This window comes from Somniosus microcephalus, chromosome 10 (assembly GCF_052327205.1).
Source record: "Somniosus microcephalus isolate GS21.2 chromosome 10, FLI_Smic_1.0, whole genome shotgun sequence".
Lineage (NCBI taxonomy): Eukaryota > Metazoa > Chordata > Chondrichthyes > Squaliformes > Somniosidae > Somniosus > Somniosus microcephalus.
In genome coordinates this window covers 184,108,256-184,129,816 of record NC_140996.1, presented here as the reverse complement: position 1 = coordinate 184,129,816, position 21,561 = coordinate 184,108,256, and the positions used below count along the sequence as shown (strand labels likewise).

At 45.2% G+C, this 21,561-nt stretch overlaps 1 protein-coding gene across 1 annotated transcript in view; it reads right to left on the bottom strand.

Annotated features, from left to right (window-relative positions):
• The window catches only part of wdr95 (WD40 repeat domain 95), a 255,032-nt gene extending 233,848 nt beyond the window's left edge, over window positions 1-21,184 (bottom strand). The window contains 2 exon segments of the mRNA XM_085999311.1: window positions 16,749-17,028; window positions 20,938-21,184. Coding sequence (XP_085855437.1) covers window positions 16,749-17,028; window positions 20,938-21,005 — 348 coding nt within the window. The 5' untranslated portion in view covers window positions 21,006-21,184.
• Between the last annotated feature and the right edge of the window lie 377 nt (window positions 21,185-21,561).

Below are 21,561 nucleotides of genomic sequence, written 5' to 3'. Positions count from 1 at the left end.
ACCAATTAAATACATATTTTGGTTCTGTCTTCACAAAGGAGGACACAAATAACCTCCCAGAGATGTCGGGGAACATAGGGTCTGATGAAAGGGAGGAATTGAAAGAAATCAGTATTTGTAGGGAAATGGTGTTAGGGAAATTGATGGGATTGAAGGCCGATAACTCCCCAGGGCCTGATAATCTACATCCTAGGGTACTTAAGGAAGTGGCCCTAGAAATAGTTGATGCTTTGCTGATCATCTTCCAGCATTCGATGGAGTCTGGAACAGTTCCCATGGATTGGAGGGTAGCTAATGTTACCCCACTATTCAAAAAAGGTGGTAGAGAGAAAATGGGGAATTACAGACCGGTAAGCCTCGAATGCTGCGTCCGAGACCCTGGGTGCCCTTTCCCTGGCCTGCTGAGCCTTTTTGGTTTGTGGTGAAGCACTTTTAAAATTTTTGATCACCAGAAGGCAGCTCACCTTTTAAAAGGTGCGGACTGCCTTTAAGAGGAACAGGCTAGTTTTAAATAAAGCTAGCCTTGCGCAAACTTTGGCCCCCTGCTGAGCATACAGCCAGTCAGCAGCGCGTTCAGTGCTGGGCTGTGCACTGCTATTATGCAAAGTAGCTCACGGCATGAAGTTTATGTGCTGCCTTCACTTCTTTCAACGGGCCTGGGCCAATCATGCATCGCAATCCCTATGCCCAATTGAATTTAACCCTTAGGAATCGAACATGGGAAATCCATGGTCAATATGGCTCAGTTTCTCATTGGGCAATCTATTTGCCAACGGAGTCATTTGGTGAGCTCTTGGATATGATTTATTATTCAATGAAAGTTTCCAGTCAGTGTGAGCTAATTGAGTATTAAGATACATCTCAAGGTCACTGTAAGTCAAAAATAATTTATTGTAATTTTGAACAAGTAACTAGTGAAGCCACACTTAAACAATTTTCGGCACCACACCCAAATTCAGAGAAAAATGACAAGCATGATTTTATCACAGAAATACAACTTTTACATCTTTGTTTGAAAGTAGTGTTGCCAATTTGAACACATGAGAAGTGCAAAAACTATAGGGCAGTAATAGTAGGGGATTTCAACTACCCCAATATTAACTGGGATAAAATTAGTGTTAAAGGTATAGAAGGTGCAGAATTCCTAAAATGCATCCAGGAGAACTTTTTTAGCCAGTATGTAGCAAGCCCAACAAGGGAGGGGGCGGTTATGGACTTAGTTTTAGGGAATTAAGCTGGGCAGGTAGAAGGCGTATCAGTGGGGGAGCATTTTGGTGCTAGTGACCATAATTCTGTTAGATTTAAGGTAGTTATGGAAGAGGACCAGGATAGACCAGGAATAAAAATTCTAAATTGGGGAAAAGCAAATTTTGCTAAGCTCAGAGGGGAGTTAGCCATAGTGGACTGGAAACAGCTACTTGAAGGTAAATCAGTCAGAGCAGTGGGAGGCATTCAAGGACGAGATCCAAAGGGTTCAGACCAAACATGTGCCCTTAAAGAAAAAAGGTGGGACTAACAAATCTAGAGCCCCCTGGATGTCTAGAGGGGTGCAATTAAAAATGATATTAGGAAAGCAAAGAGCATGAAAAATTCTTGGCAAGTAAAATCAAGGAAAACCCAAAGATGTTTTATAAATATATTAAGAGTAAGAGGATAACTAAAGAAAGGGTAGGGCCTATTAGAGATCATGAGGGTAATCTGTGTGTGGAGGCGGGAGATGTCGATAGGGTTCTTAATGAATACTTTGTCTGTTTTCACAAAAGACAGGGGTGAAGCAGACATTGCTAACGGGGGGGGGGGGCATGAGTATGAAATATTAGATGAAATAAACAGTGAGAGAGGAAATATTAAATGGTTTAGCAGCTTTAAAAGTGGATAAATCCCCAGGCCCGGATGAAATGTATCCCAGGCTGTTAAGCGAAGCAAAAGAGGAAATAGCAGAGGCCCTGACCATCATTTTTCAATCCTCTCTGGCTTCAGGTGTGGTGTCGGAGGACTGGAGAACTGCTAATGTGGTACCAATGTTTAAAAAGGGAGAAAAGGATAGACCGAGTAATTACAGGTCAGTCAGCCTAACCTCGGTCCGGGTGGGAAAATTATTGGAAAGAATTCTGAAGGACAGGATAAATCTTCATTTAGAAAGACACAGATTAATCCAGGATAGTCAGCGCGGATTTGTTAAGGGAAGGTCGTGTCTGACAAACTTGATTGAACTTTTTGAGGAAGTAACAAGGAGGGTAGATGAGGGTAGTGCATTTGATGTAGTGTATATGGACTTCAGCAAGGCTTTTGATAAGGTTCCACATGGCAGACTGGTCATGAAGTTAAAAGCCCATGGGATCCAGGGCAAAATGTCAAGTTGGATTCAAAACTGGCTCGGAGACAGGAAGCAGAGGGTAATGGTTGATGGGTGTTTTTGTGACTGGAAGGCTGTTTCCATTGGGGTTCCGCAGGGCTCGGTACTAGGTCCCTTGCTTTTTGTGGTATATATCAATGATCTTGACTTGAATAATGGGAGTATGATTAAGAAGTTTGCAGATGATACTAAAATCAGCTGTGAGGTTGATACTGAAGAAGGAAGCTGTAGACTGCAGGAAGATATCAATAAATTGGTCAGGTGGGCAGAACAGTGGCAAATGGAATTCAATCCGGAGAAGTGTGAGGTAATGCATTTGGGGAGGGCTAACAAGGAAAGGGAATACACATTAAATGGTAGGACACTGAGTAGCGTAGAGAAACAAAGGGACCTTGGAGTGCATGTCCACAGATCCCTGAAGGTAGCAGGGCAAGTAGATAAGGTGGTTAAGAAGTCATATGGAATGTGTAATGAAATCTGTTTGTCTTGATCCTGTATTCGTTTTGCACTCATGTATATTACCCTCCCCCACTGTGTATAGTTTCACTTCCTCTTTCCCGACTAACCTGGGAGGTTCCAGGTCTTGGTTCTTGGCTCCGCCCCTGACTTCTCTTACATAAAGATCCCAGGATCTGTATGACTCATTCCTGTGAACCAGTCGGCGTGTTGAGATGTTAGCTCTGATCTTAGTGATTAAAAGCCAACTTGTTTAAGTCTATAACTTCTAGTTTTGTGGTTATTGAAGGCCCATCAATTTTAATTACTAAAGAATACTAGGATGGATCGACTCCTAAAACCAGAGCATCTGGACTTGGAGCCACATTCTACTGAAGCATCAAATCAATTTGGACACTGGCTCAAATGCTTCGAACTCTTCACGGGGGCCTCATCCGCTAGCGAGGTAGATAAACTGAGTCTACTGACTACTCGCGTAAGTCATCGGATTTATTCATTCATCCGGGACGCCACCTCTTACACGGAGGCCATCACTATCCTGAAGGCCCAATACCAGTGGCCGGTAAACGAAGTGTACGCCAGACATCTGCTGGCTACACGCAGGCAGCGACCAGAGGAATCAATGGACGATTTCTTACAGGGCCTAAAGGACCTGGTCCGGGACTGTAACTGCAAGGCCGTGACGGCCAACGCATACTCTGACGAATTGGTCTGCGATTCCTTCATCACGGGCCTCAAATCGAATTATATCCGGCAGAGACTGCTGGAGAAGGAGGTCCTGGACTTAAAAAAGGCAGTGGCCACTGCGCGATCGCTGGACGTGGCCCAGAGAAACTCTGACTCTTATTCTTCCGGCCATGCGGCCCTCACCGCCTCGTGCGCGCCAAGGGGGCCGCCATCTTGGAATCAGCCATCTTCCCCATCCAGGTCTCAGACCAGCTCTACGCCGCCGGAGTCCCCACACAGAAGTTCACCCAGGAGTCCTACTACAGCGGCAATGTCTCGAGGCCCGAAATGCTACTTCTGCGGCCAGGCCATGCACCCCAGACAACGATGCCCAGCGAAGGACGCTACATGCTTCAAATGTAAGAAAAAGGGGCATTTTAGCAAAGTCTGCAGGGGGAATCCGATTTCCAACTCTGTCACCGCCTCGTGCGTGCTGTGCAGGCCGCCATCTTGGGATCCACCATCTTTTCCCAACTCAACGGCCGCCCAGGGCCCAACAGTGGCTTCAATCACGGTGAATCAATCCAGGCCACACCCGTTGACAAAATCCATGATGGACATACAGGTAAACGGGAATTTAACGAAATGTTTAATTGACTGTGGGAGTACCGAGAGTTTTATGCACCCTAGCCTGGTACGGCGGCACTCATTAACGGTAACCCCTACACGGAGCAGAATTGCTATGGCTGCTAAGCCCCACACTTCGGACATTTTGGGCTACTGTGTGGTAACACTGACTGTAAAAGGCACGGACTACAAGGATTTTAAACTCCTCATGATGCCAGAACTCTGTGTTAATGTAATCTTGGGTCTGAACTTCCAGTGCCACCACGAAAGTGTCACGCTAGCATATGGCGGGTCCCAGCCGCCACTCACAGTCTGTGGCCTATCAACCTTAAAAATCAGCCCGCCCTCTTTATTCGCTAATCTCGCTCCGAACTGTAGGCACATAGCGACCAAAAGTAGACGGTACAGTCTGGAAGACAGAGACTTTATCAAGGCGGAAGTGGACAGACTCCTACGGGAAGGCATTATTGAATGCAGTACCAGCCCGTGGCGTGCCCAAGTAGTCATAGTTAAAAATAGCAAAAAGAAATGGATGGTAATTGACTACAGCCAGACTGTTAATATTTATACCCAGCTGGACGCCTACCCTTTACCCCGCATATCAGAAATGGTCAACCAGATTGCGCAATACCGAGTCTTCTCGACTATCGACCTCAAATCCGCGTATCACCAGCTCCCCATTAGAATGGAGGACCGCCCACACACCACCTTTGAGGCGAACGGGCACCTCTACCATTTTCTCAGAGTGCCCTTCGGGGTAACAAATGGGGTCTCGGTCTTCCAACGTGAGATGGACCGCATGGTTGACGAGAATAAACTACAAGCTACCTACCCCTATCTGGACAATGTCACTATCTGCGGGCACAACCAGCAAGACCACAATCTAAATCTTGCGAGATTTCTAAAAACTGCCCTAAAGCTGAATCTAACCTACAACGAAGACAAATGTGTCTTCAACACAACCCGTCTCTGTATCCTCGGCTGTGTGGTGGAAGATGGGGTAATTGGACCGGACCCTGACCGATTACGCCCCCTAAAGGAACTGCCCCTGCCACACAATCCCAAAGCTTTAAAAAGGTGCCTGGGATTTTTTTCGTATTATGCCCAATGGGTGCCCAATTACTCTGATAAGGCCCGACCCCGCATTAAATCGACGTCCTTCCCACTATCAGCTGAAGCTCGGGAGGCTTTCACCAGTATTAAACAGGACATTGAAAGGGCTGCAGTGTGTGCAGTGGACGAATGCATTCCCTTTCAAGTCGAAAGCGAAGCGTCAGACTTTGCCTTAGCTGCGACCCTCAATCAGGCTGGGAGACCTGTGGCCTTCTTCTCCCGAACCCTTCAGGGACCTGAAATCAGGCACTCTTCTGTCGAGAAGGAGGCACAGGCTATAGTGGAGGCAGTGCGGCACTGGAGACACTACCTAGCCGGCAAACGTTTCACCCTGCTCACCGACCAGCGGTCGGTGGCTTTCATGTTTAATAACAAACAAAGGGGGAAAATCAAGAATGACAAAATACTCAAGTGGAGGATCGAACTATCCACGTTCGACTATGATATTATGTACAGGCCGGGAGCCCTTAATGAACCCCCAGACGCCCTATCGCGGGGAATGTGTGCCAGCATTCATACGGACAAATTACAGGGTCTCCACAACGACCTCTGTCACCCAGGGGTCACCCGACTATACCATTTTCTAAAGTCCCGCAATCTGCCCCACTCCATCGAGGAGGTCAGGGCAATGACCAGAGCCTGCCGCATCTGTGCGGAATGCAAGCCTCATTTCTACAGGCCTGACCGTGCACACCTTATCAAAGCCATACGGCCGTTCGAGCGCCTAAGTCTGGACTTCAAGGGACCCCCTTCCCTCTGCCGACCGTAACGTATACTTCCTCAATATCATTGATGAATATTCCCGCTTCCCCTTCGCCATTCCCTGCCCAGACATGACCAGTGCCACGGTCATCAAGTGTCTCTGTAATCTATTCTGCATGTTTGGCATGCCGAACTACATACACAGAGATAGGGGGACGTCATTCATGAGTGACAAGTTGCGCCAGTTCTTGCTCTCGAAGGGGATAGCCACTAGCAGAACCACTAGCTACAACCCCCGGGGTAATGGGCAAGTGGAAAGGGAGAATGCTACTGTTTGGAAGGCTGTCACGTTAGCCTTAAAGTCAAAAGGCCTTCCGACTTCCCGCTGGCAGGAAGTCCTCCCAGACGTGCTCCACTCCATAAGGTCTCTGTTATGTACTGCCACTAATGCTACCCCTCACGAAAAGATGTTCGTTTTCCCCCGGAAATCCACCTCGGGCATATCTCTACCCGCGTGGCTGACGTCTCCGGCGACAGTACTATTGCGGAAGCACGTGAGAGGCCATAAAATGGACTCCCTTGTGGAAAAGGTACAGCTCCTCCATGCAAACCCTCAGTACGCCTATATTGAATACTCTGACGGGCGAGAGGACACTGTTTCCATAAAAGACCTCGCTCCCTCGGGGAGCGGAGAGAACGATGGGAGACTACCCGATGAAGACCTACACTACAAAGAGACAGGACGCCCAGAGGTATCAATACCCAACTTTAACCTGGAGGACACTGCAGATAACCTGGAAGACACTCTGGAGGCCCGGACAGCGGAGGAACCAGAATCCACTCCCCTAGAGGCACCCCAACCGGCTTTGCACCGATCACTGAGAACTGCAAAACCTCCTGACAGACTCACTTATACCAACTTTTAAGAAACATCACCCCGATGGACTAAATCTATAGAAGGGGTGAAGGTAATGAAATCTGTTTGTCTTGATCCTGTATTCGTTTTGCACTCATGTATATTACCCTCCCCCACTGTTTATAGTTTCACTTCCTCTTTCCCGACTAACCTGGGAGGTTCCAGGTCTTGGCTCTTGGCTCCGCCCCTGACTTCTCTTACATAAAGATCCCAGGATCCGTATGACTCATTCCTGTGAACCAGTCGGCGTGTTGAGATGTTAGCTCTGATCTTAGTGATTAAAAGCCAACTTGTTTAAGTCTATAACTTCTAGTTTTGTGGTTATTGAAGGCCCATCAGAATGCTTGCCTTTATTAGCCGTGGCATAGAATACAAGAGCAGGGGGGTTATGCTTCAACTGTATAAAACACTAGTTAGGCCTCAGCAAGAGTACTGCTTGCAGTTCTAGTCACCACATTACAGGAAAGATGTGATTGCACTAGAGAGGGTACAGAGGAGATGTTGCCTGGAGTAGAGAATCTTAGCTATGAGGAAAGACTGGATAGGCTGGGTCTGTTTTCCTTGGAACAGAGAAGGCTGACGGGAGACCTTATTGAGTGTATAAAATTATGAGGGGCATAGATAAAGTGGATAGAAAGGACCTATTTCCCTTAGCAGAGGGGTCAAAAACCAGGGGGCACAGATTTGAAGTAATTGGGGGAAGATTTAGAGGGGATTTGAGGGGAAATTTCTTCACCCAGAGAGTTGTGGGGGTCTGGAACTCACTGCCTGAAAGGGTGGTAGATGCAGGAACCCTAACCACATTTAAAAAGTACTTGGACGTGCACTTGGGATGCTGTAACCTGCAGGGCTACGGACCAAGAGCTGGGGAGTGGGATTAGGCTGGAGAGCTCTTTGTTGGCCAGCGCGGACACAATGGGCAGAAATGGCCTCCTTCCGTGCTGTAAATTTCTATGATTCTATGAATACTCAATGGAGTAGATGTTTAACTTTATGCATTGGCATACAGCTGGCGCTGTGCAGTGAAATCAGCAGAAGTGAAAATCGGGTGGTTTGCAGAACAGGATGCCAATCCCCAAGACCAGCTTTACACCCGGGCAGCAAGTTAAAAATTTCCCCAATGTGTTTGTATGACATTCCTCTGTCCAACATTTCAATCCAGAAATTAACAAGTTATTTTTATAATACTGCTAATATCAGAATTTTTACGCTGTGTTTTATTTTAAATAGCGGAGTCTGATTCGGAGACTGTCACTGCGTTACAAAATGACAGACAAACTGTGGAAAATGGACAGGTCATGAAAGATTCCTTTTGATCACTTTGATAACTGGAGTTAAGTCGGCAGGTGAGAATGCGTACAGCTGGACAGACAGGGAAGGGTACAGCCATATTATCTCTCAATACTGAGTCATTAGGTAAATTCATTAAAAGGTGCAGGGCCCAATCTGGGGATAAATAGACAAATGGTGCTGCAATTTTTAGTCATTTGTGCCTCACTTCCTAATGTGTAAAATTGGTTACGTTTCTGTTTATTTACTTTAGTAAAGTGACTAACATGAAAGAAGCCTGATGAAAGCAAACTGCAGCTCTGCCTGCTAGTTTTTAGTTCGGGCATAATAACAAATCCCATGGGCAAAGTGGAACTCAAATCATTCATGTAAAACACCTCATCTGGAAGGTCAACAAAAGATCCAATAATCTGTTGCTTGTCTGGGACCAGAAGAAAAACCTTTTTGAAAAGATTGTATTAGCCACCTGTATACTGATTCAAAAAGAAAATACTGCAGATGCTGGAAATCTGAAATAAAAACAGAAAATGCTGGAGATACTCAGCAGGTCAGGCAGCATCTGTGAAGAGAGAAACACAGTTAACGTATACTGATTCTAGTTCTATACTTTTTGATTATTGTGCTATTTTAATATCTTGCTGTTTCATTTTTGCTTCTGTATATTATTTTCCCTCTGAATAAATTTCACCAAGTCATTTAACCTGTACACATTGCTCTGACAACATGTTATTTTCAACTTTTGAAGATAGTGGGATAATATAGGCTGGAATTTTCCGGGGAGTCAGCAGGCGGGATTGATGGCGGGTCAATGGGAAATTTGATATTTTTCACAGCGGGTCAGAAACCCACTGTCAACTTGCTCCCACGCGCCTTTCCCGATGTAGGGTTTGGCAGCACTAAGCAGACCCAAAAGGCAGCGGCAGGCGTCCCAATTCAGGTAATTAGTGGTTTGTTTGCAGCCACTTAAGAATGATTTTTCAGCTTACCTCTTGCATTTGACAGCTCACCCACGGGGTCCATGCTGGTCGTGGACCATGTCTGTCAAGCTGAAGCCGGAGGTCAGTAGCCATTGAATCAGCTGATGAGTTGACAGCTTCAAATGTAAAGTAAAAGTTCCCAGCTTACAGAGATATCTTCCCTCAGCCACAAGCAGTTCCACACTGCATTTCCACAGCAGATTCAGCATGCTGCAAGTCTTTACACAAGTCTCCATCCAGTCTGACCTCATTACCTCTTTCACCATTGACATCGCTTCTGTCATCTCTACTTCACCTGCCATCTATTCCATCAGCATGGGTGCCCTTTATACTCTCTCACCTTGGTCCTCAGAATCCCACCATGATCAGCCCCAACATCAGCAGCACCAGGCACACCAGCAGCACCAACAACAACACCAACCTTCTCCGCAATCAACTGATGCTGCACAGGACACAGGGCATCAGCACCCGACCACATTGCTGCCCGGAAAGCCAGGGATGGTCTCACCATGGCCAGATTTACTTCACTTGACACTGTACACCCTGGCTGCCACATGATGCACCATGTTAGCACCACCCCACACCATAAAGCACCCCTACAATGCCCAAGCCATTCCTTTCACACTCATCACCATTGCGGGGGTGCCGTTATGTCTCGCCATTCACTGCAACTCACTAAGCCACTTCCAAAGGTGCACACAAACCTGTCCAAGTACGCAAGTGTTCAAAATAAAGGTTTCAATGTTTGACAGCACATTATCAGAAGCTTTACATGAACATTGCATAAAACACCCAAGTGTCTAACCTTGTGTGTTGTTAGTTGGTATGATTGCACTAGGATGAGGGTGAGTGTGAGGGGTGGCTAGTGAGATGGGGATGTGATAATATAGATAGAGTGGGATGGGGGGAGGTCCAAGTTAAGTTTGTGTGAGTAAGGATGTGCAGTAGGGTAGGGAAGGCAGAGTGATGGAGGTGTGATGAGAGGCACAGCAGAATGAGATTGAGTGTGGCTTTGTACTAACGTTTCCTGATCTACTGAGATCATTGAAAGGTTTGCACCACTGCACCCAGGTCCTCCTGACCACATCCCTGCTTGTATCCTTCTGTGCAATGTGCAACCAGGCTGTGTTGATCTCCTGGGGAGGTCTCTTCTGCCCATGGGAAGGGAAGAGAACCGCCTTGTGTGCTCTGTCTCCCTCCATAAGCATATGGAAGGAGTCATGGGAGAGCCTGGGTGCAGCCCTGTGCCTTTGTGCAGTGTTTGCAGCACCTCAGTGCTGTAGAACACTGACAGTACAAATGTCAAAATAAATTTGGACATGGTCCCTTTAAGGAAATCAGTTGATGACGTGTCATCAAATGACGTCACCAGACCCGCTTCCTCTAATTGGCCGGGAAACGTGCTGGGCGGGCTTAACAAGCCCAATCAGGGGAAATTAATTTCACAGAGTGGGATGGAGCCAGCAGCAGGGTCGAGACCCGCCACCAACGTCGCCCACCATGGACCCGCCAAGGTTGGTAAAATCTCAGCCATGGTCTCCAGTCTCCACTTGTTATTAAATGATTAGATTATTAAATCTGGACACACTATCCTGTACAAGATGGCGCATAAAGACACAGGTTTTCTTTCATAAAGGATTCCGTCTGCTCATGGAAACTGCCATCTAGCCATGAGGAAAAAGCCTGAACTGTAACAGGCTCAAAGTTATACGGTAAGGAATGCAAAATTGAACTTGTTTTCATTGGAGAAACAAGGTTGAGAAAGCCGGGGGCATGCTGTAATTCTTTAAAATATTGAGAGGCATAGATGCAGTGAATGTAAGCAGGCTATTTGACTTAAGATGTACACTGCAATTTTGGCATCACTGTAACAATTTAACTCCAGAGTCACATCCCAACTTGACTCTGAAGCCGAGCAGAGTGAGACATCTAGTGGAGGTTATCTTGTGAAGGAATAGCCACGATTCAGAGAAATACATGATACTATGAACAGATTTCTAATATTATTGATAAAAGACATACTGGGTTTAAAAGACACAAGTCTCAGCACACAGGCTGTAAACAGAAATACAGGCTTCTGAGAAAAGATCAGTTGATAACAAAGTTGTAAACAAGCTTTGAAATGGGAATTAGTTAAATATTCTAAAACAATGAAAGATTGAAGCAAACCATTGGTGGTTCCAAAAGGTCTACAGTTTGCAACGAACACAATGGGAAGACCCAAGTGAGGTGTAAAAAACCAACACATTGGAACAGAAACACAAACATTAAAAGAGGCATGTGCCTTTGAAAACATGACAAGTAAAGAAACCTGCTGGTCAAATAGTTTTATGTTAAACTTGGATGACAGGAAACACGATTAAATATGCAACCAATAGAGATAGCTAGAAAACAAGTAAACACACAGTTAAAGTGGTTTTGATTTACATATAGTAAAAACCATACCAACAAGACTTTGAAGATATAACTTCAATAGATGACACCAAGCAATTGCATTGTGTTTGTATTAAACTTGAAGCAGGACGGAGTCAAAGGGCCAGATTTTCAGTGTGCCGTGAGGCGGGCTTTCAGGCGTGCGGGGGGCAAAAATCCCAAATTCGGGGGCCCCAACACCATCCCGCCTCCACGTAAGTTTCACAGGAGGCAGGTACCCGCCCCGCACTGGGACCCACCGACCCGAGGCGGGAAGGGATTAGTGCCAATTAACTGCCTGTTAACAGGTAGTTAACAGGCAGTTTTTAGCCTAATCCCTATTTTGAGGGGTGTCATGTGGGTTTCCCCGACGGCTCCAAACCACGCCAGGTTAGAGCAGGCAGGCCGTCGGGTTGAAGGACTTGGAGGGGTCGCGATGTCAGTGTTCAGGTGAGTGGTGGGTGCATGAGTGCAAAGGTAAGTGTGTTTGGTGTGTCTAAAGTGTGTAAAGAAGTTTTACTTACCTGTACTTATCTTAACAGCCTTTCTTCCTTTAGGCATCGGGAGTCCATCACTCAGTCGGAACTGAAAGCTGAATGGCTGCGATCTGTCAAAAGTGACAGCCTTCAGCTTTGAGTGTCGGTGAGAGTTCTAACTGAGTCTGCGTAGAAGGACTCAGGTTAGAAGTCAGACTGTCAGTGTTTGACAGCTTCAAACAGCTGTGAAACACTGATATTTCATCTGTCAAAAACTCTTGACAGATGAAATTTCAGTCTGTGATGTCACCTGTTGCCGGGTGGCCCTTAATTGGCCTGCTGAGCCCGCTGGGTGGGCTCAACAAGGTCAATCAAGGGAAAATCATGTTGATTGGCCGGACGTCGATGGAGGCGGGACTAAAACCTGAAAGTTGTAGTCCCGCCTCCTTCCCGACAGCTTAATGAAAATCCAGCCCAAAATGTCTGCTAAAAAGCAGTTAAGCCAATATTAAGAAATGAATGAAGAATCTTCGGTAAGAATGACATCAAACAAAAACCATAGCTGTCATTGTTTTTATGATAGTTTTTGGAACACCTAAAAGTAGAGAAATAATTATGCATGCAATAGTTGAATTGATAGTAACATAGAAACCATTCAAACAGAGGTATCAATAAAGACAATTAGCTGACATCAGCAGAGAACATCAAAGAAGAAACCAATGCCAAAAGGGTATAAAAATAAGACCGTTGTAACAGAAAGTCAGAACACGCTGAATGGGCAGGGCGTTTCTCAACTTTCCAGAGTCATCTCTGTAAGTTTTTAACTATGAGTCTCAGTAAATCAAAGTGATTGATTTTTGGTGGATGTTCTGGATTTAGAAGTAAGAAATAAGAAATATAACGAAGTAAAGATTTGAGAATAAGGATCTCTGAGAAATAAGAAATGTAAGCTAATTGTACTTTAAATTGTTAATGTTGCGACTGATTCAACAGATGTTAACTGAATGCCGGCTCTTAAATAAAACTATATATTTTTAGAATTGTCTCGAAGAGTGAATCTGTATAGACTCACGAACCCACAAATTCTGTACACTCTTTTGTAAGGAGTTGCAGAAATCTGGGGTATATTCCGGAACCTTATAATATCCGGAAGGTTACAGTCTAGTTCAACTTATTAAAAGTACTATCCGGAGGACAGTAACATCTTTAGTTGTTCCTTTCCTTTAGGGAGAGATAGTCTGAACCTTTAGACCCATTTAAGCGTCTTATGGAATTCAGCTATCTCTAACTTTAGTTGAGAGTGAAAGTCTGGGGAATACGCCTGATCTGGGATGGCCCAAAAGGGCTAGGACTGTAATTAACCCTTCAATCTTACATCTCTTACATTTGATAGTGCATGGAGTTCCACTTGAATTCAATGGCAAAACCAATTTAAAAAGGACCTCTTTCTTACGTTTTCAAATCATTTAAAATGTAATGGATAGGAGTGGAGCTTGGCACATGCTGGTACTGAGAACTGTTTCAAAGGCAGAAATCGCGTTTTATCAGGCTGGAATCAATTGTGCAGCTATCTGTCTCAGACAGGTAGCTACAGTATAAATGTGGCTTTAGACCATAGGGCCGATTTTAACTCCTGGCAGGAAGCCGGCGGGATCGGACAGCAATCCTGCATGGGAGTCTTTGTTGGAGGCCCAGCAGATTTTAACCGTCGGGCTTCATTTCAAAGCCGCTGATCAGCTGCTCGCTCATTTCGGGCAGATAGCGGCAGCTGGCTGGCAGAGAGGGCCAAAGATCGGTTGCCGGCAGCAACGCGAGTCCAGGCGGGGGGAGTTGCGATGGTCTTGCGGTTTGGGTGGGGAGCTTGAGTCACAGAAGCATGGACTTTCCTCGTGGGGCCCTGAGGAACGCTCCTGCTCTTCTTAACCCCACTAAGGCAGGCTTTTTTAAACTTACATTTAGGGAGCCTCACTGGCTTTCCAATAATTTTACTTGGTGGGGCAGCCACAGCTGCCACCATGCTCAGGAGCAAGTTAAAGTACCATCATCCGGGATCCCTTGTATGTCATGGGACCCCGATTTGTCTTGTATGTCATGGGACCCCGATTTAATGAGGCTCCTGCCTTCACAACCAGCAGCATTAAAATGAGGAATCAGTGGAAACCAAGTGGTAAATGGAGCCACTCCATTTTAACTGCTTCCCCGCTCCTTTCTCGCCATTTGGGGAAGAGTTAAAATTCCCCCTTATGAGTGCAGAACTAGATTTAACATCAGTGCACCTCAAGCAAGATGGGGAAATGGCATTTTTTTCCATACTATGATGGATTCTCAGCAATAGTAGTTGATGCTGTGTCAATTAACCAATTTAAAAAGCAAGTAATTAGGAAGGCTAATGGAATGTTGGCCTTTATTGCAAGGGGTATGTTGTATAAAAGTAGCCATGGTGTGGAGATGCCGGAGTTGGACTGGGGTGGACAAATGTAAGAAATCACACAACACCAGGTTATAGTCCAACAGCTTTATTTGAAATCACAAGCTTTCGGAGCGCTGCTCCTTCTTCAGGTGAAGTGGAGAAATGCATAAAGGCACAGCTTATATAGTCAGAGAATCATGTCAGATGTTTACAGGTAACCTTTCCAACTGCCATTTATCGCACCTCGGCAGAGAGATAATCACAGCAGTCAAAGGTGTGAATGGTGTCCAAACAGGTCAGTCAGGGAAACATTACATCAAAGAACAATGAGGTGGGGTCACAAGGGGTCAAATATTGCAGATGCCGGGGTCTGTATGAAAAACAAAAAAAGACAAAAAACATTTTTTTTTTTTTTTTTTTTTGGCTGGAAATCACAGCAGGTCCAGCCGCATCTGTGTAGAGAGAACAAGCCAATGTCGACTCGAGTCTGGATGACCCTGCATCAGGTGGGGTTACATGTAGCGTGACATGAACCCAAGATCTCGGTTAAGGCCGTCCTCATGGGTGCGGAACTTGGCTATCAGTTTCTGCTCGACGATTTTGCGTTGTCGTGTGTCTCGAAGGCCACCTTGGAGAATGCTTACCCGAAGATCGGAGGCTGAATGTCCTTGACTGCTGAAGTGTTCCCCGACTGGGAGGGAACACTCCTGCCTGGTGATTGTTGCGCGGTGTCCGTTCATCCGTTGTCGCAGTGTCTGCATGGTCTCGCCGATGTACCATGCTCCGGGGCATCCTTTCCTGCAACGTATGAGGTAGACAACGTTGGCCGAGTCACATGAGTATGTACCATGTACCTGGTGGGTGGTGTCCTCACGTGTGATGATGGTATCTGTGTTGATGATCTGGCATGTCTTGCAGAGGTTGCTGTGGCAGGGTTGTGTGGTGCGATAAATGGCAGTTGGAAAGGTTACCTGTAAACATCTGACATGATTCTCTGACTATATAAGCTGTGTCTTTATGCATTTCTCCACTTCACCTGAAGGAGCAGCGCTCCGAAAGCTTGTGATTTCAAATAAAGCTGTTGGACTATAACCTGGTGTTGTGTGATTTCGTATAAAAGTAGGGAAGTTTTGATGCAACTTTACAGGGCACTGGTGAGACCACACCTGGAGTACTGTGTACAGTTTTGGTCTCCATATTTAAGGAAGGATATACTTGCATTGGAGGCAGTTCAGAGAAGGTTCACTAGGTTAATTCCTGGGATGAAGGGGTTGATGTATGATGAAAGGTTGAGCAGGTTGGGCCTATACTCATTGGAGTTTAGAAGAATGAGAGATGATCTTATTGAAACATATAAGATTCTGAGGGGAATTGACAGGGTAGATGCAGAGAGGATGTTTCCCCTAGTGGGGGAATCTAGAACTAGGGGGCATAGTTTCAGAATAAGGAGTCACCCATTTAAGACGGAGATGAGGAGGAATTTCTTCTCTCGGAGGGTTGTGAATCTTTGGAATTCTCTGCCCCAGAGAGCTGTGGAGGCGGAGTCACTGAATATATTCAAGGCGGAGATTGACAGACATTTGAACTACAAGGGAGTCATGGGTTATGGGGAGAGAGCGGGAAAGTGGTGTTGAGGCCAAGATTGGATCAGCCATGATCTTATTGAATGGCGGAGCAGGCTCGAGGGGCCGATTGGCCAACTCCTGCTCCTATTTCTTATGTTCTTAAAAGGAACTGATGAAATACCTTGTTGGCAATGGGCTTGCAGACTGTAGGGTTCGAGACAAGCTCAGATGATCAAATACCCCATGGGACACATGGGCCTAGAAATTGGATCACCTCTGAGCAGGAGCATGATCCGGGTGTAGCGCATGTTCCACACACCTAAACAGGCCAGCGATAGGAACACACTAAATCGGTCCGGCGGCCTTTCTTTTATATTACCAGCGAGCTGCGGGCACCAGTCGCGGCCCCAGAGCCAACTCGGGCGGGTGAGTAACATGCTCGTTTGAGCTGCCCGCCCACCCAGTTTCTGTTGGGCAAGTAGAATTAAAAATTGACCCCAGGGCTTTTCTGATCTTTGCAGCCTTGTATCAAACCACAAGGTGCAATTATCCAATGAGCACCATCCGCACTGAAAAAGAACTTGTATCAGACTTCCAGATTGTAATATGCAAAAGCAGTTTGAAATGAGAAGAATGAGAGATGGGAAAGTTCGCTTGTAACCATAAATCAAGCCACATAACCCAGTCATCCCTACAGTGCTCAGCAATCATTCAATCAAACTCCACACATCACATGTTTAGTGACTTCCATGCATTAATTTAGTTTTCACACATTTGGTTACCTTGCCCTTTCTCAGGCTTTTTATGGTGTCCCCAAACCTTTGAATATTTTCATTTATTGCCACATTCTGGGTGAGTCCCACCGAGTGCCTCCTGTGATGCTGTTTTAGTAGCTCCCTCTCTAACCACTCCGGGTGCTCATTTTGTTCCACCTGTGAAAGCCAGCCAATGGGGGTGGACCCATGTCTGGTTCCTGGAATGGATGTTTTTGCACGTTCTTGTGAAGAACTAATCCTGGATGATCCAGTCTTCGCGGTGACAGGTCTGATGTTATGAAAAATGCTGAAACACAATGAAAACTCATTAAGTGAGCAATAATGTCCCTTTGGTTTGTAATTTTCTTCACAGTAAAGCACCTGGCATGTTTTACTGATATAAGACTAGAAATTGCTTTTGCTACGCTACTGAGGGGTTAACCGAGCACTACTTTAGGCTTCTGAGAGCTGCTGGCTAACAGTTCTCTGGAGTCGTGCTAAAGTATGCACACAGTGGGATATCAATGAGGTGGCAGAAGCACTAATCCTGATAATCAGGTGTGAAATGCAATCATGAGCCATTTAAACAGTAATAGAGCTGGGGAGCCCGGGGCAGCTGTTATTGCTGAAGAATGGAGTGTTACATAAGAAAGGCAGGTTTGTTGAGCAGATGCTGGAAACCCTACTGGAAAAAGAGTCAGGGGGAGGAGGGACTGATAGCCACTGCCCCCTCCCCCCACTGCCCCCTCCCCCCATAACAACAACAACTTGCATTTATACAGCACCTTTAGAGTCGAGGAAGCAGGAGGTGGGTCTCATGGACAATATGATCACCCCAAGTGTTGGGTGCAGCCAAAACGAGAAGAGGTGCCAGAAAGGATGAATGCAATAAAAACAGAAAATGCTGGAAATACTCAGCAGGTCAGGCAGCATCTGTGGAGAGAGAAACAGAATTATGTTTCAGTTCAATGACCTTTCGTCAGAACTTTCATTCAGGTCATCGACCTGAAATGTTAACTTTGTTTCTCTTTCCACAGATGCTGCCTGACCTGCTGAGTATTTCCAGCATTTTCTGTCTTTATTTCAGATTTCCAGCATCCGCAGTACTTTGCTTTTGTATTAGGATGAATGCAATGTCCAGCACCCAAAGAAGCTGGAAAAACATCAGGGGAAAAAATGTTAGACCTCAAGAAATCTACCAAGGACACTGCTCTAAGTGACAAGCATCTGCCCAAGGACACATGCACTAATATCCCAGCAGTTCATCCTCAAATGCTGGAAGATATAAAGCAGTAAGAATTACTAGTGCTGCCAAGTGCTGCTTTAATACAATCAAAGCAACATTTTTTTTGAATGAACACTCCGAATGTATGATGTAGTTAATAATTAGAAAGTGCATACGGCAACCTGTGTGCAGAGCAATAATTCTTAAAAGGACTTTATATAAGGAATATACATCCTCGGTTTGTAGCATGCAGTATACCTCTGAAACTGTGCGACGACACCTTTGTCACTCCTATCGATATGTAAATATGGATTGCTGGTAGATGTTGAAGCTGTTTTGAACACAGCAAGAGTCCACAAAACAGCAAATAATCAGCTCTGGTTAAGGGATAAACATTGGCAAGGACACCAGGAGAACTTATTTCTTTTCAAACAGTGGCATGGGATCTTTTACATACACCTGACCAGACAGAGCCTTGGTTTAACATTGCATTTGAAAGATGCCACCTCTGACAATACAGCTCTCCCTCAGTACTGACTGAAGTGTCAGCCTTGACTATTAGCACAAGCACTGGAGTAGATGTCCTGCAGTGGGGTTATGAACAATGTGCTCTCTTATTTTTTGGGGGTGCACGGCCCCTTTAAGGGGCTGCGCAGCGCATTCAAAATATCGCGCATGCGCAGTTTTTCGCATTGGAAAGCTGGCTGTGCGGGAGGTCCCGAGAGCTGCACAGCCACGCAGATTGAAAGGGACATTGGTTATGAACCCAGAACCTTCTGACTCAAATGCAAGGGGACTATCACTGAGCCAAGGCGACACAGGGTACTAAATACCAGACCATCAGGGATTAGATAGACAGGCGTGCACTCACTGCCCACACTACCAGGGACAAGATTTAAAACAAGACCCAGTGGTAATTTGCCAAATGAATTGGAAAATGCATCTCGAGCAGGGGTTCCCAAATTGTGGTACACATACCCTTGGGGGTAGGCGGGATATCTCTGGGGGGTATGTGGGAGAAATTGTCTAATGGTGGATTTTATTTATTATTTTATTTATTTATTTATTGCATTTTTATAATAGGCTACTCAGACGAAGCTTTAAAACTCTGTGGTAATTTGTTATATAAAGTAGTCAATTTACTTCAAGATGTACCAATGTACAATGCTTAGGCATTAAAGGGGTTCAAATATTAAACCTGTCTGCTGGTAGGGATATTCGGCCAGCTGGTAGATCTGGATGTGGGTACGCAGTAAGTAAAGTTTGGAAACCTCTGATCTAGAGCCTGACTGCAGGACAAGGGAAAACTTTCCCTCTGTATGTGTGGATGACAGGGAAATATTTGGTGACTGGGCCGCAGAAAAATGCTTTGCTCATAATGGGCATTCAACTATCCTTAAACAAGTATCACCATTTTACTTTAAAGGGCCAAGCACATCTAAACCTGAATAGACACGAATTGGGAGAAATTTGCATTTTTATAATTTAATCCAAAAATATCTAATTGTGACATTGGGCCATAATTTGCTGTCAAAATAACAGTGAAGCTAATGGCGCTTACCATTATTTATGCGCAACTTCAGGCAAGAGCAGATGTGCGGTTCAACGCGGAAATCCAAAAGTTGCTGACGAGCTTCGCGAATATGGCATCTCGCTGTCTGACTCACCATTGAAATGCATTGGATGTCATGAAGTTGCTGTATTTGCACGATAGATACGAACTAAACTCGCCACAGAAAGTTAAATCTTGTCCATTTCAATCTATGTACCCTTTCAACGATGTGATAAGTGTTAATTACTGCCAAACAATCTTTCTGCCACTGAAAATTAACTATTACAAGTGTGGAGTCTCATTCCTTCAGGTTTTAATTGTTGGAGGTTTTTTTAAATGTTAAATTTAATTTTCTTTTAATTTTTCCTTTCTCTTTTTTCTCTCTCCCTTAATCCTATCTTTCTTTCCCTTTCTTTATTTCTCTTTCTGTAACTGATATGACATTGAATTCACCCACTCTAATTTACACATCCTTCTCAGTTGCTGCACTGTTTATTTTTCAGTCAGCTTGGCTAAGAAGATACGCAGTTGCTTGCGCTGTTGACTCCGGTCCCAGATGCCCCGTTTCCCTCGCTGCGACGTTATCAGCTCGCACTTTCAGCAGCTTGCGGCGAAAAATATTACAGCGATTAAATGGGCAAAGACAAGTCTCACTAACAGCGGATGCTGTTCGTTGCCCTGCTACAGCAAATTATGGCCCATTATGTAGATTCATTGATGCCTGGCTCCTGCAGCTAATTGAAGAGAAACTGGCGAGAACAGCTGCTTGAATGTATTGGAGAGAAACAGAGTGCGGTCTTAGCATCATTAGAGCTCTAATGGGTCGCTTTCATTAAATGAGGTTAAATTGTGTTCACGGTTTTTCTGAAGGGCACACACGCTATGCAGTTTTTGAAAGCGTTCCCAAGGGCATAGGCCTGTCCTGATTGATCTGACAGAACAACTTTGGGCTTAGTTATAAATACCACGTCCACGTTCATTGTAAACAGTTTTGGGTGTACATCAGTGCAAAAACTGCAGTACAACTCCGAGAACTAGCCAAAGGCATGAGAGCTGTGCGACCCTCTCATGCTGGTTTGAGTTCACAAATACTGCGACTTAACTGCAGCCTTTGTTAACTGGAAATGACCCAAGAGTTCATTGCTCGTCAAGTGAAACCACTGCTCGGAGGTACAAGTCTACAAGAGGAAGTGGGTTCGAAGGCGAACCTCTGGTGTCCTGACAACAGCAAATAGCCTCTGCACAACATTGGATAAACTCTTGGTTGGCATTCCAAATTTGCAAATAAATTAATTGATAATCATTTCGATTCGGAAAAGCACCCGCAGCCCCGGACTTTACTTTACAGCCCGTTATGCTGCAACTATCATCTTCCATTGCTACAAATATTTTAAGAACGCAAAATGCAATGTCTCTGTGCATGTTCATTAGTAAAGTACCTGGTTATGGTGTAAGTTTCTAACTTCCCTGCGGCAGAACTTGGCCGCACTTTCTTTCCCAGTGGCATGGCTGCCTCTTTCTGATCTCTCCGCTATTCCTGGGCAATGGGCCACATGCTCAATAAGCACAAGCTTTAAGCCCCTTGTTTCAACGGAGCCATTGCCGTCTCCTCGCCCAGCCGCTTCTCGCTAATGCCCGGTGCGCAACCTGACACTGCTCTCACCTGCCAGGGCACAGGACCAAGGAGCTCTTAAAGCTATACTTCCCTTGCCCAGAGCGCTGCAGAATGTTGCATTCCCGTTAAAATGATCTAAAAGGATATTTAGCAGTGACACTATAAAGATTTGGAACCTCTGGATTAGCAGAGCGCTTTATATAGGGGAAAGTACTGACCAGTTTTATTTACAATTAAATGATGGATTTATTTTTTTAAACTGTTAAAAAAACTTATTATACCAACTGGTGTGAAAATACTTTTTCATGGCAATCTCTTACGCACTGAACTGGCCTCAACCACTCTTCCAGCTTTTCTTCGCCGTATTTGTTTTTGTGCCTTTGCCTCATCACAAATATCAAAGCACATCTGAATTTTGTGCTGCTGATAAGTTGCTGCCCCCTAGTGG